Source organism: Palaemon carinicauda, chromosome 40 (genome assembly GCF_036898095.1).
Source record: "Palaemon carinicauda isolate YSFRI2023 chromosome 40, ASM3689809v2, whole genome shotgun sequence".
Classification (NCBI taxonomy): Eukaryota; Metazoa; Arthropoda; class Malacostraca; order Decapoda; family Palaemonidae; genus Palaemon; species Palaemon carinicauda.
In genome coordinates this window covers 34,763,389-34,777,179 of record NC_090764.1, presented here as the reverse complement: position 1 = coordinate 34,777,179, position 13,791 = coordinate 34,763,389, and the positions used below count along the sequence as shown (strand labels likewise).

General features: G+C 34.8%; 1 protein-coding gene across 2 annotated transcripts in view; it reads left to right on the top strand.

The window, feature by feature from the left end:
* The window catches only part of Ent2 (Equilibrative nucleoside transporter 2), a 1,033,466-nt gene that overhangs the window by 1,009,079 nt on the left and 10,596 nt on the right, over nucleotides 1-13,791 (top strand). For both annotated transcript variants that reach the window (XM_068363488.1, XM_068363487.1), the window contains 6 exons: nucleotides 3,108-3,193; nucleotides 3,354-3,500; nucleotides 6,851-7,025; nucleotides 7,351-7,472; nucleotides 11,944-12,146; nucleotides 12,794-12,881. In XM_068363488.1, the coding sequence (XP_068219589.1) occupies nucleotides 3,108-3,193; nucleotides 3,354-3,500; nucleotides 6,851-7,025; nucleotides 7,351-7,472; nucleotides 11,944-12,146; nucleotides 12,794-12,881 (821 nt within the window). The remainder of the gene's footprint in view (nucleotides 1-3,107; nucleotides 3,194-3,353; nucleotides 3,501-6,850; nucleotides 7,026-7,350; nucleotides 7,473-11,943; nucleotides 12,147-12,793; nucleotides 12,882-13,791) is intronic.

Below are 13,791 nucleotides of genomic sequence, written 5' to 3'. Positions count from 1 at the left end.
CTTTACACAAGGGAATCCTCCTGGAATTGTCCATCAACATGAAGAGGAAGTTGGAAAAACCACACATTTTACAACCAAATATGGGCAGTCAAGGTCACTGTGCCATTCCTGGAGACTAAACTGGTATAGGACTTGCCTTATGGGTCTAAAAGGGAGTAGAGATGTAATCATACACGATAGCTCAGGAAAGTAATGGTGCATCTTGCATCTTGTCTCTCTGATTTTTAGGTAATGCTAGATGGAGTTCAGTAGTACATTAGTAACTTACATTTAAGACTTGCTGCAAATATATTCTCATAGGGCAGACCCAACAGATGGAAAAGCACCTTACAGATCTCCTAATGCAGTGACATTCTGATTCACCAAGGGCTGGGCCCACTGATGCCAAAGCATCTTCTGATTTCCTAATGCAGTGATTGATATATCAGAAGACCTTGCTTATTTTGGAAGATACTGTATGCTACTTCATTGAGCCATCCTGTAATAAGCCATAGTACTATCTCAACATCATTTGTTTTTCCCCACATGAAGATATCAATTGGTAGATGAACTTGTGACTTAGATCTCTTACTGGCCTGATTCGCCTAGTAAGCTGCAGTCGTAGTCATTAAGTTGTCGGTTATCTCATCTACTGCTTTTCCTGTTACGAGCCAACCAGTAGCTTTGTGGTCAAGAAGGTGACTTTTTAATTTGAAGATATTTATGTGCTTCCTACTCTGCAAGAGTTTAAGTTTTTGATACCTGGTAATGTGATAGGTGGATACTTCAACCTTAGCTTGAAGTGTTTGTAAAGATAAAAATGACTAAGCTGGAAGAGAGATCAGTGAAACTCTTATTAAAAGATGTCTGGAATCCTACCACCAAAACAGTCCTCAAGATATTTTCCAAGATTATATCCGAGTAGTTGTGTACAGTATTACATCATGAAGCATCTGTAAGGTGCCAACTTTTCCCAGAAGACAATGTGCATAATCAAGGATTGTAAGGACCTTGTCTACACATGAATTTTTGGGTCAAGGGTGGCAATCTCCTGATTGTGTCCTATGCTGGCAGTAATAAGGCTGATTTTGTGCTGATATCCATACCCAAGTTTATAATTTTCATTGCCGATACTAGTTCTGACTGCTACCAGCACATGTGAAGTTCCAAATGTTGATCGACTTCAAATGGTTGGGCCAGGTAACTCAATGGTTTTGATGCTGATGATACTTTTACCATGCTATTTTTGACCGCATGCCTGGGGTTTAGAATAAAGGAAGATTTAAAAGGCAGTTGCCAGGCCAAAATAGCAGAATCTTTAATTGAAATAAATTTCCTGCTCAAGTCAAGCTAAAGTACTGCACTTATTTGAATTCAGGTGCAATGATATATGGAAATAAGCATCTTTGAGATCCAGCAATGCCAGAAATCTCCTTCCTTTATAGATTGATGAACAGAAATCATTTGTATCCATTAAGAACAGGGTTTGCTGCACCACTGACTTATGTTGAGGGATAACTATTTTCTGAAAAGGGCTGAGTCTACATTTCAAGTTAAAAATACCTACCATGATTGTAGCCAGGTTTAATTTATTAAGGAGTTCCTTTACCAACATTTTTCATGAGTAGGAATGGGTCCCTCTTTGCTTAGTCCCACTTTTTCATAATGGCATTGGTTAATAAGTAGAACTCCATTCTTATGTGAAGAATAGAGCCTTGGCCATTAGACATCCTCCTTTTTGCATGAGTGATGTCTTCTGATGACTTAGCATCCTTTGAAAGTAGCTAACTGGTTGCTTTTAAAACCCAATCCTTCCAGTTTGCCATGATCAGCAATTCTTTATAAACCTCTCCATTTTATTAGTCCCTGTTGGCAAAAATAATATGTGAATGGGGGAAGAATAAACTAAAATGATGCCTAATTCAAAAGTGCCTTTATTGTAAAGGTGCGAGGGCTTAGCTGTGATGAGCAGCCCCAGATATGAAAGAACTTTTGCACATGGTGGCTGGATAGCATGAAGAAGTATATGTTGGTGGCTATATCTTTAGCTGTTACCTCTACCCTATATCCTCACCTCAACATCTGCAACAATCACTGCTTGAACATTGATGAAAATCATCTTGAACTAAGTTGGTCCTTGATTTTGTGGTTAAAGTCTCCTTCTCTGTCTTTTAAAGTCAGTATAGTTCAGTATTACCTTACACTCTATTGCTAAAGAAAAGGAAGCCTCACTCTGCTTTACTATGCCTGTTTCAGGTTCGTTTTATCCTATCTGTTAGACCAAATCCTCTCAGACCCTGGCATATGATTACTGTTGGGGGTTTTAGATGCAACACTTATATTGGGCAAAGATGAATGTCTTCTGTTGATCCTTTTAGATAAATCCTTAGTGTTCATAGAAAAATGGGCCTCACTTGACAACAAGAGAAGAGAGGCAGGTCTTGGCTAGTGCCTGTGATGTTACTTGTGGAAAGATGCTTGTCCTTTATTTCCTTACTCTTATGCTCTTCAAATAGAGGGTAGCCCTGTTTTCATATCTATTTCCTATCTCGAGCTTCCTGCAGGTATGAATATTTAAATGTTGAAGAAGGCTGATTCGCCTAGCTCATGACAAGTTCATATTGATATACAGTACTTCAGTTGTCTGATGCATAAACAACAACTAATTTTTGATAAAATCTTTGTTGTTTTAGAAAAGTCTTTTATTTTGTAGTATTAGTTTATACCCCAGAAGTACATATAACATGGGGGATTTGTTCATACTATATAATTAAATAATGTTGTATACTTCTCAAATTACATATGGGCTCAGCATGAAAGATTTTGTCATGTTAGGCAATACTTGTTTTATAATTACAGTACATAGTTTTTTCCATTTGATTTATCTATAGTGCTACTTTGGTATCTTCAAATTTTAGCTCCTCTTGTATTTTTTTATTTCTTTGTGCATTTCATTTGGTGAAAGCCTTTAAATCAGGCTGATGACTTTTGAATTGTTCCATACAATTCTGTAATAATAATCATATGGCAATGATAATGATGCAATATTATAGTTCACTTCACAGTTGATATATGTAACAAGTGAATATTACATAATGACTAATACATGTTTTTGTCTGTTGTTACAGTTGCTAATGGTATATACCAGAACACTGTGTATGGCATGGCGGCAAGACTACCCTTTGCTTATACTGGGGCTGTAGTTTTGGGTTCAGTAAGTTGGCTTTCGTGTTTACATTTCTATGATCTGTATTAGTATTATTAAAATTTGTTTATATGTGTAAAATATGTGCATATGATTTTATGCTGATAAAAGATTTGAATTGTTCCCTTTTATAAAGTACGTACTTACGTAGATTTGTTTTTCTTTTCAGAATATCAGTGGAACCTTCACTGCCATTATAAATATCATATCAATTGCACTGGCACCAAACATAAGAACATCTGCCATTTACTATTTCATCACAGCTCTTTTTATTCTATTAGCGTGTTTTGACACTTACTTTGCACTGCCTTTAAATGTAAGTATGTTTTGAAAATCTCTAGAATTTATTATGATGTTTTATTTTTATGTAGAGTATCATGGAATCATTCCTAATACAATGACTTAGAACTGAAATTTTAGAACTACTGTAGATGGAATTAAGGAAAATATTTGATTTTAGCCCTCCCTGAACTATTGTTATCGATATTATTTTTTTCATAACCTTGATAGGTTGGTATTTTGGGAGACTAGAATTGGGCAGCAACCTGCCTCTTGATGGTTTGATTCCCGCTTCCTTGTATATTTAGGGTTCCAACCTAATAATGACGTTCTATGGTATAGCCACATCTGTCAGAGATACTTTATGCTTTTTTATATTTTCGTGGATTAGGTCTAATCATCGAGCCTGTATCATTTTGTCATTCCCTACATTATAGTACCATATTATCGTAATATTTTTTCTATTCCAGCACTTTTACTGGTACAGGACATAGCTATACTAGTGTTCTTGCCTTACATGGTATGCTATATTCATTCCAGATCTTTCGGTGCAAGGAGTTAGTAGCTGTCATTCCCTCTCTTGTACTAATTTTTTGCTAATGTGAGCATTCACATTAGATGTGGTTGATGATCTCAATGTTTTATTCTCATTCAAAGTAAATGAGTATTGTTAATATTTGGTAATATATTTTGTTTTGTATGTATCATCTACATAGTGCTTGGGCTTGTGATGCTATCAACATGCCGTCAGTCTTCTTTTTGAACTCGTGCGTAGTCTCAGCCATTCTCATCTACATTTTCTGCTGCTTTCTGAGTCTGGTACTGGCCATGTATATGGTATATTTTTACCCATTTCTCTTTCCTTTGGGTTATAACCAATTCTGTATACTGTACTTATTTTTTTTTTCGCCTAAGCTGTTATCAACCGCTATTTTTACAGTACCCAGTTACAGTACAGCCAAAGTGTGCTTTTCTTGATATTGGTAGTCATCCAAACTTTGTTTTCCTTTTTCACAATTTTGTCTTAATGTACTTACTCTTTTAGTTGTTTGGTTTTATTAATGGTCATCAGTTTTCATGTTTTTCTGCCTGTGCTTTGTAGGTCTGCATTCATCCAGTCTACTATTCCTTCCCAATATATTTTTACAGACACAACTATATATTGATGATTTTCACACTGTTTCCATCATTGAGCTTGGATTGCAGTTTTGCCTAAAGCCAGGAGAAGTTTGCTCTTAAGATGGATATTTTCTTTTCCCCTTTTTTTAAGCCTTCAGAATTCTCAGTTATTCATCAGAATATTAGATTCCCTCACTGTAGTGTATCCTTTAATTATGCTGCATTTACACCTGCTCATTTGACAATACCAAACTCCATTTTATTAAGGTTAGTTTTTATCCTGACTCTCAGACTTTCCATGCAAAGAAGTATATATTTTGATTTATTTCATGAATATTATGTGATTGATAACTATGCCCTGTCTTACAAGTTGGTAGCCATTCTTAGTTTTCTTGAAGGTCATTGTCTTTAGTAGCTTATCATGGAAACTGAACAGTAATTGTGATAGTGAATCTCCGAGGAAGATTTCTCTTCTGATGCTTACCTCTGCCAGTATGTTTCTTAGTGTTTTTAATGCTGTCTTCCATTGTAGTTTTGTGTTAGAGGATATGTTTACTATGTAGCTTGAGACTCCATATGTCCTCAAGCTTTCTGTGAAACGAATGAGTGACCATACCAAAGAGCATCCTATTGTTAATCATATCATACTTAAGTTTGGCTTCCATTTCTTATGTTTTCGCTTTACCATCTTACCCTCCACGAGATGGTTTTACAACCATTTGCATATTCCTCTCTGTTCCTCTAGTCATGGTATTTGTTTCCTTTAAGTTGTTGCACAGCTCCTCACTCCTGACTCCTGTAAGTAGCTCCCAAATGATTGGTAGGCATGTAATAGGTAAAAAGTTTACCCACTGCATTGGCCATCATGGTCTTTTTGTACCATAGGTACTCGTATTTTGTTTAATGTCTTCCAATGTTATATTTTTTTATGTGCATTCTCAGGCCATCATAAATTTGACTGGTATGATGGCTAAAGGTAACCCTCCTATCTCTCTAAGAGACATTGTCTTTACTAAGGTTTCCTTCATTTATCCCCACCCTGAAGTCATCGCCCTTTGTTGGGTCCTTTTACTTTCCCCTTAGTCGTTGTTTGGCTCCTTTAGTTTTCCTGTCATTCTTTAATGGTTGCTTAACTTCCTGGGTACCCTACTTTGTCTTTTGTCACTCTCGTCTCCTAATTGATGTACTACTAATACTACTACTACTGACCTCCTGTCTAGTACAGTGGTAAAGTGTTCGCTTAGCATTCGCATGGCAGCAGATCGATCCCAGGCCTGGACTGAGAGTTTAAGCTGTTTACTTGGGAGGCCACTGCTATGGTTGGGCACCACAGTGGGGGTTGGGCTTGCCTGGCTGACGTTCTGGGGAGCATTTATTCGGATAAAACTGGAAAGGAAACCAAATATCTTCACTACTACCACTACTACCTTAGTTGGAAAAGTAAAATGCTAACAGCTCGTGGGCCCCAATAGGAAAAGAAGCATAGGATGAAAAACAAACAACCTAACAAAAGAATAAACTATATGAGATGAAATAAAATGTTAAATGAATGTTAGGTTCTTGTCTTGAGTACTTGAATAGTATATTTAATTTACATACCGGTAATTAGTTTTTACCCAAGCATTCTGAATTAGCATTAATGAAAATTTTACTTTCCTTATTTTGTGAGTATTGGGGTAGTTCAATTGTACAGTGTATTTACTTAGTTTACATTTGTGAAAACATTTTAGACATCTTGTATTATAGATCTTGAGTCTTTATCAGCTTGAGATACAAAGAAACTAAGTTTATCATGTTTGGTTCTCCTTTATTTTTTTGAGTACTTAAATAGAAAACATATTTCCTATTAAAATCTATTAATGTTTTTTGTGTGGTATAAATTAAGAGAAACGTGGTGCTTAACTATAATGAGAGAAGATCTACAGTGCATAACTCATTGAAAATATTAGGAATCTTGACAATATATTGAAATTGCTGGATAAAAATACCTTTTTATGAGGGAAATTAAATAATGGAAATTCTTATTATGTAAGTGTTCATGATGAACTTAGGGACAGAATGGCCTTAAAATGTCTTTTAACTTTGTGCCCCCGGAGGGACTATAGGTCATATTAAATTCACATAAAATATCCTGAAGATGAATTGTGCAACCATGTTTATACTGTATATCAGAAGTCTAATTGGATTTCATAAGGTTTCCTGTATTTTTTTTAACCAATTGTTTGCCCCTTATACCAAATAAACTTATTGAAATATAATTTTTTTCAGCGTTTCTTCCGTTATCATGAAGCTCAACATGATAGAGCCCAGAAAGCTGCAAAGAGAGATCCAAGCAAACCAAGAATACCTTACGGCCATATCTTCAAAAAAGCGTTCCCTCAGCTCTTCAATGTCTTCTTGGTCTTCTTTGTTACTCTAGCTGTCTTCCCTGCTGTTTTAGCAGGTACAGTGTACTGTGAATTAAAGTTACAGGGTGTGCAAAATTTTTCTTGTACATCCATGTTATTTTATATATTCTTGTTTACATCTTAACCTTTAACATGTGATTTATACTATTTTTTTACACTATTGTGTATAACAATATTCAGCAAAATATATTTGATTCAAGTATTGCCCTGAAATAGACCATGCGGTACTTGAAATTATTCTACTTTTAAAATTCTGTGAAAGATCATTAGTAAGTGCCTATACAATATTATAAGATATACTATATGTTAGTATGAAATGTTGAGAATGCTGTATAACTGATGAAACTCATTTTATTTCAGACACATGTAGGACAGAAGAAAATTTCCCAGTACCACCAAAGTACTACCAAGCTGTAACCTGTTTCCTTACCTTCAATATATTTGCCATGTTTGGAAATATGTTACCAGGACTTATAACCTGGGTAAGTAACTCTCTCTCTCTCTCTCTCTCTCTCTCTCTCTCTCTCTCTCTCTCTCTCTCTCTCTCTCTCTCTCTCTCGTAGCACACAGTATGCGTATGTATGTGTGCATTATTAACTTACCTTTTTTTTCAAAAATTGATATATTTTTAAATTAAATGATAAAAATCATATTTGCAATTTATGATTTAATTTTGTTTAGGGTATGATATTAAGACAGTCCCTATAGTACTCACAACTTAGTAATATATATCTATATGGCTACAGTTGATTAAATCAAATATACCTCCATTCTTGTTTGGTTTTCATCATATTAGATGAATGACAGCAATTATAGAAGTGACGTATTAGGTATGTTTGACTTGAGAGAAGTGGTAGGCGTAGGTATGGTAGGTGATAGAAGGAGATAAAGATTTGTGTTTAAGTTATTGCTTTTACCCTTGAAATATGTTTTGAAAGGTTGGTGCTACTCTATGCAGCAGAAACATAAGCACTGACAAAAAAATAGAGGAGAGTTTGATAAGTGACTTTAGAAGTTTAAGATATTGGTTGCTGGACTATGGTACGAAGATGATATAATGTAAGAGGAACTGGGGGAAGAGATGTTGGGAGCAGAAGTTCGTAAAATGGCTGAGAACTCAAAGTTTGGGATGGTTTAGACATTGATAAGAGATTTCAGGGTTATGAAAACAGGAATTATCAAAGTTGCAGGACAAGACCTAAATGAAGGGCCAGGAAATATAGGTACAGAATAATAGATAAAGACCTAGCCATAATGGGAGTTCAAGAAGAGAGAGTACAGGGTAGAAGAGAATGGACAAAACTAAATTTATTTCTATCCCTGTAAAGGGAAGAGATAACATACAAACATTCATGAAAATGATGAAGATTTTGGAAGAGAGGCTAAGTCTTTTATGATATCTGCAATACCTTTTAACTGTTTCAGAAGGAATGTTGATTTTTAAAGATTCGTCTCTAGGATTTAGACTAAAATAAACAAACAACAGAATTTTGATGATAAAATTTTTATTTCATACTGACATTATGTTCATATTGCTTTGTTCTCGAAGCTGACTTATATTGACAATACCCAAAAAATTAAAAAATAGTTCCTGTTTTTTTGCTCTTCAAGAGGCTTACTCCTCTCAGCCAACAATGTGTCATCTGGTGAATAGTGGTAACAAACCACTATGTGGAAAGAACACAACCACTTTTCTACAGTCTCAAAGTCAAAAGTAAAACTCTATTCTCTTGTCTTATTTAGTAAGTGGGGAGGAGAGTGGGTATTCATATGAACATCAGGTGAATAAAGAAATAAATTTTATTTTAAAAATTCTGTTTATTTCTATTAACCTTCCCTGATGTTCATATTGCTTATTCCCACACTTTGACAGAGGTGGGTCATGAAGGAAAGACATAGGAAATGCAAACACTTACAAAATTACAAAATACTCCTTAATTACATCAGGTTCACCTCTAGTCTTGTGCCTCAGTACCAAGCTGTTACACCTAACAGAATATGTTTATAAATCATTTTTATTTCTTATTACTTATCTATATTTTTCATCTAATATTGTGTTTTCTAAATAGAAAAGTTTAAACCTAAAAGTAGTTATGTTTACTGTTTTTATTATTTTTAACCTCATTCCCTGCAGCCATTATGAGACTTAAAGTTTAGCAATCTTGATAAGAGAAGCAGAATTTATTAAGGTAATGTTTTTATACTACTGAGCTGCTGATACAACTGTTTCCACAGAAAAATGCCTACAAAAATTCAGTGAAGTAGTTCCACTTTTAATGTACTCTCACTTTCAAGTCTTATTTTACTTGGATGCAACTCCCCGTGAGCCTTTGTAACCAATCTTTTAACCAATAAAGACATAGTGTTTTTGGGCAAAGGGCAATTAGCTATCTTAATTCCACAAAACAAATTAAGAACATTACTCTTAATGCTTGCTTGTTAGTCAAATAATACAGTCCACGCTGGACTAAGAAAGTGTTATCTAAGGTAAATCTAACTTCTTCTAAAGAAGGAGTGTGAAAGAACTGTGGTAAACCTTTAGTCTTTAAAATCATTTGTAGCTCTGAATGTAGGAAAAAAGAAAAGATCATCCTATGTTTTCCAAAAACTACCTCTCAAGAAAGAGCTTGTAGATTACTAATTCTTTAAGCTGATGCTGATGGCAAAATTAAAAGAGTTTTTACCATAAGATCTTTGATAGACAGATTTTTCAAAGGTTTAAAATATCTGTCTTGAAAACTGTAAAACTACATCTGGATTCCAAAAAGTTCCTCATGATTGCTTTAGGTTCTTCAATGATAAAGGACATAAATAAACCAGCAATAATACCTGAAACAAATAAATCTAGCTTTGAGTTCAGAATTAAGCATGAACCTATTGTATTAAATTACTGCAATAGAAAGATATTTTCATATATAAGAAAATGCTAAAGTTTAACTATTATTCAACCTAGTCCTAGTAGCTGACACATTTCTTCACTTTCACCAATTAAAATAAATGCTCTATTGCCTTGGATAGAGTTTATTAGTAGACTATCTTTTTTTATTTAGAGTAGACAAACTAGAGAGCCTCATGAACTCTTCGTCTCTGAAAATATGTTGGATAGTCTCAATGTGGTTAGATATACTGTAGAATATAACAGTTTGGATGTACCACTCAAATAAGGTTGCCTGAGAAGATTGGTTTAACATTGCAACCTTTTAAGGCACTCTGCTAACAAAGGCCACAGATCTGCAATCCACTGTATTTGAGGCCAATAAGGAACCACTAGTATCATCCTGCTGTTCATCGATGCAATGAATGTGTTGATCCTGTGTTGAATAATGGCAAACAAGGGAAAGACATAGAAATCTAGATTTGACCAGTCCTGCAACATGGCATCCACTTTCCATGCTAGAGGATCCAGAACTGGCAAATCAAAAACCTCCCATCATCCTGTTTAGAGATCTTGCAAACATGTCTACATATGGATGTCCCCACTACTTCCAAATCTCTAGACACATTTTCAAAAACAGAGATCATTCGTTTGGAAGAACCTGATTTTTGCTTAACTGGTCTGGTAGGATGTTCAATTTTCTTGGTATAAACTGAGGGAGAATAACTAGTCCTCTCCAATTTGTCCAAATTTATAAAATTTCTGTTATCAGGCACAGGATTCCCATTTCCAGACATAAGCAAACTCCATCATGTCTGAAAATACCATGCACTTTACTACAACCCGAGAGTTTTAAGCCTGAAGAGCATCTAACACGGCTAGAAGTTCTAGGCAACTGACATGAAGAATTGATTCCTTTGCTGTCTATTTCTCTGAAAGATGAATGCAATCCAGTATTGTTCCTCACCCTTTTTGTGAAGCATCGGATCAGAGATGTTCAGAATCTTCACCTCCAAGTAAGCTATACGGGACAATTGAAGAGGGTCGCTCCACCAACGTGATAGTTTAAGTTATATTTTCATAATTAGAACAGACACTATGTATACTGCCTATCCTGTTCCAATATCATTGAGATGATATTGCATCATCGGGCTTCCAATCTGGATGAACTTCTCTTAGGAAGTCATGGTCCTTAGTATTGTAGTCTCAGCCACATAGCAACTGAAGTTGACTTCATCCTCTTGAACTTTTCTAATAATAGAAGAAAGACTATCCTTTTGTTCCAACGGAAAAATTCGAAAAGAAACTAAAGCTGTTATCATACCTAAAGAGAGAGTCCTTTTAAGTCAGTATCAGAAGAGACTTTTTCAGATTGACTAGGATTCTTAACATTTCCAGGAACCTGAGTACCCATCTCTGTTTAATCTGAAACTTTTCTAACTAAGTGTTCCAGAATAGCCTGTTTTCCAGGTAAAACAGTGCCTTAATACTCAAATAAAACCTACAATGGACTTATAAATTGTATAAAAGCAGCTAATGAAGTCAAAAGCTTATGAAGCTCATTATCAAACTCTGAAAGTTTGTTAAGGTATGAGGGTTTGTTAGCTGAGGGCTCGCTGGTAATTGGTGTGTCATTCCCAAAGTCATCTCTACTATAATTAACTAGCATAATCTTCTCTGGATATTACCCTGAAGTTAATGTTAATTTTCTTTTACATTTTGAAGCTACTAATTGATCATAATTTTTTATTAGAGAAATAGAAACTTTGTTTTCTTTACAATGATTATTCAAATCCCTATACTGTATTGTCTCTCTCTCTAAAGCTAAGGAATATTACAACTTAAAACTGATGTAACTCAGTGTCATTTCTTACCTGCTTTTTTACTCACTCCTGATATTTAGACTTATTGTTTGGGTTAGAAAAACACCGTACAGTAATGTACTTATATTTTCAATTTCAATATCACTGGTGTCAGAGACCAAATTGTTAGTTGTAGCTTATCAAAATATGTAATATCACAAATGTAGCACTGTAGTTATATTTAAATCACAATTATGACTAATTTTTATTCAACAGCCTTCTCCTCGGTTCCTCTGCATCCCAGTGATTCTCCGCATTTTCTTGATCCCTGCATTTGTGTTGTGTCACTTCTATCCAGTTAATGTTGAACGTGTTATGCCAGTTCTCATTGATTCAGACTGGGCATACTGGGTTTTGGCTGTCATTTTGGGTCTCACCTCAGGATATTATTCATCTTTAGCAATGATGTATTGCCCAAGGTAAGTCATAAGTTTTCTTGATACACTAAATACAAGATTTTAAATGAGGTATTTCAAATTCAAGTACTGTAATTATACCTGTATTCAGTTCAGTTATAATATATAAAGATTAAAAAGTCTTTGCAGAAGTGTTCCTGTGGTATAATAACTTTTTCTGTTATTTGAATTACTTCATAGTTGATGGTTTTTCAATATTACCAATATTGTATTTTAAGGCTGAATACTGCTGCATAATAAGCCTTATTTAGCACATTTAGAGAATAATAATTGTGTGAATATTAAGGGTGAATGTTATTTTATTTTTGTCCCAAAAATGCTAAACATTGTCAGTATGGAAAATATATGTTTGAAACCTCTAATATGTTTTTAAACTAGAAACAAAATGCAATAGAACATAAAAGACATATAGGTAATTTTTATACAGTGGGATCAGGTCTTTCAATACTTGTGCTGTAATTTATTTTCATTTTGCATACATACACTTTGCATTTCTTTTTATTTTCACTTATACAACAGAAGGAAAGGTTTTTCAAGTTGATTTTTATGCTGGTAAAGAGGAATTCATGACAGAAGGCTGGCTTATGTTTCTATGATCGAAATTAAATAACGCATTATTTTGTAATCAATGTAAATGTATTGCATTGCAGGACTGTTGAACCCGAGTATGCACCGGTTGCAGGTATGATGGGGGCAGCCTCTCTCATTACTGGAATTTTTGCTGGCATCAATTTTCAGGTAAGAATTGTTAATGGAATCCTTTGAAAAATAGAATTTTTTTTTAAAGATTTTGTCCTTGTTAAGTATGCATTACAGTAGGTGTTTTCATGAAACCATTATTATTATTATTATTATTATTATTACTAGCTAAGCTACTTCCCTAGTTTGAAAAGCAAGATGCTATAAGCCCAAGGGCTCCAACAGGGAAAAGTAGCCTAGTGAGGAAAGGAAACAAGGAAAAATAAAATATTTTAAGAACAAGACCACCAAAATAAATATTTCCTATATAAACTATAAAAGCTTTAACAAAACAAGAGGAAGAGAAATAAGACAGAATAGTGTGCCCGAGTGTTCCCTCAAGGAAGAGAACTCTAACCCAAGACAGTGGAAGACCATGGTACAGAGGCTATGGCACTACCCAAGACTAGAGAACAATGGTTTGATTTTGGAGTGTCCATCTCCTAGGAGAGCTGCTTACCATAGCTAAAGAGTCTCTTCTACCCTTACCAAGAGGAAAGTAGCCACTGAACAATTACAGAGCAGTAGTTAACCCCTTGGGTGAAGAGGAATTGTTTGGTAATGTCAGTGTTGTCAGGTGTATGAGGACAGAGGAGAATTTGTAAGAAACAGGCTAGATTATCCGGTGTATGTGTAGGCAAAGAAAAAATGAACCGTAACTAGAGAGAAGGGTGCAATGTAGTACTGTCTAGCCAGTCAAAGGACCCCATAACTCTCTAGCGGTAGTTTCTCAACGGGTGGCTGGTGCCCTAGATTCGTGTATTATAACTGAAAACCTCTTTATTTTACTGATACCTATTTATGCCCTTGCAAGTTAAATTACTTTATTCTAGAAGAAGGGAAATTGTAAGTTTGGTTCTCCACTGCCAGAAAAAACCACTGTTGAATATACTCTTTATTTTCATGGTTA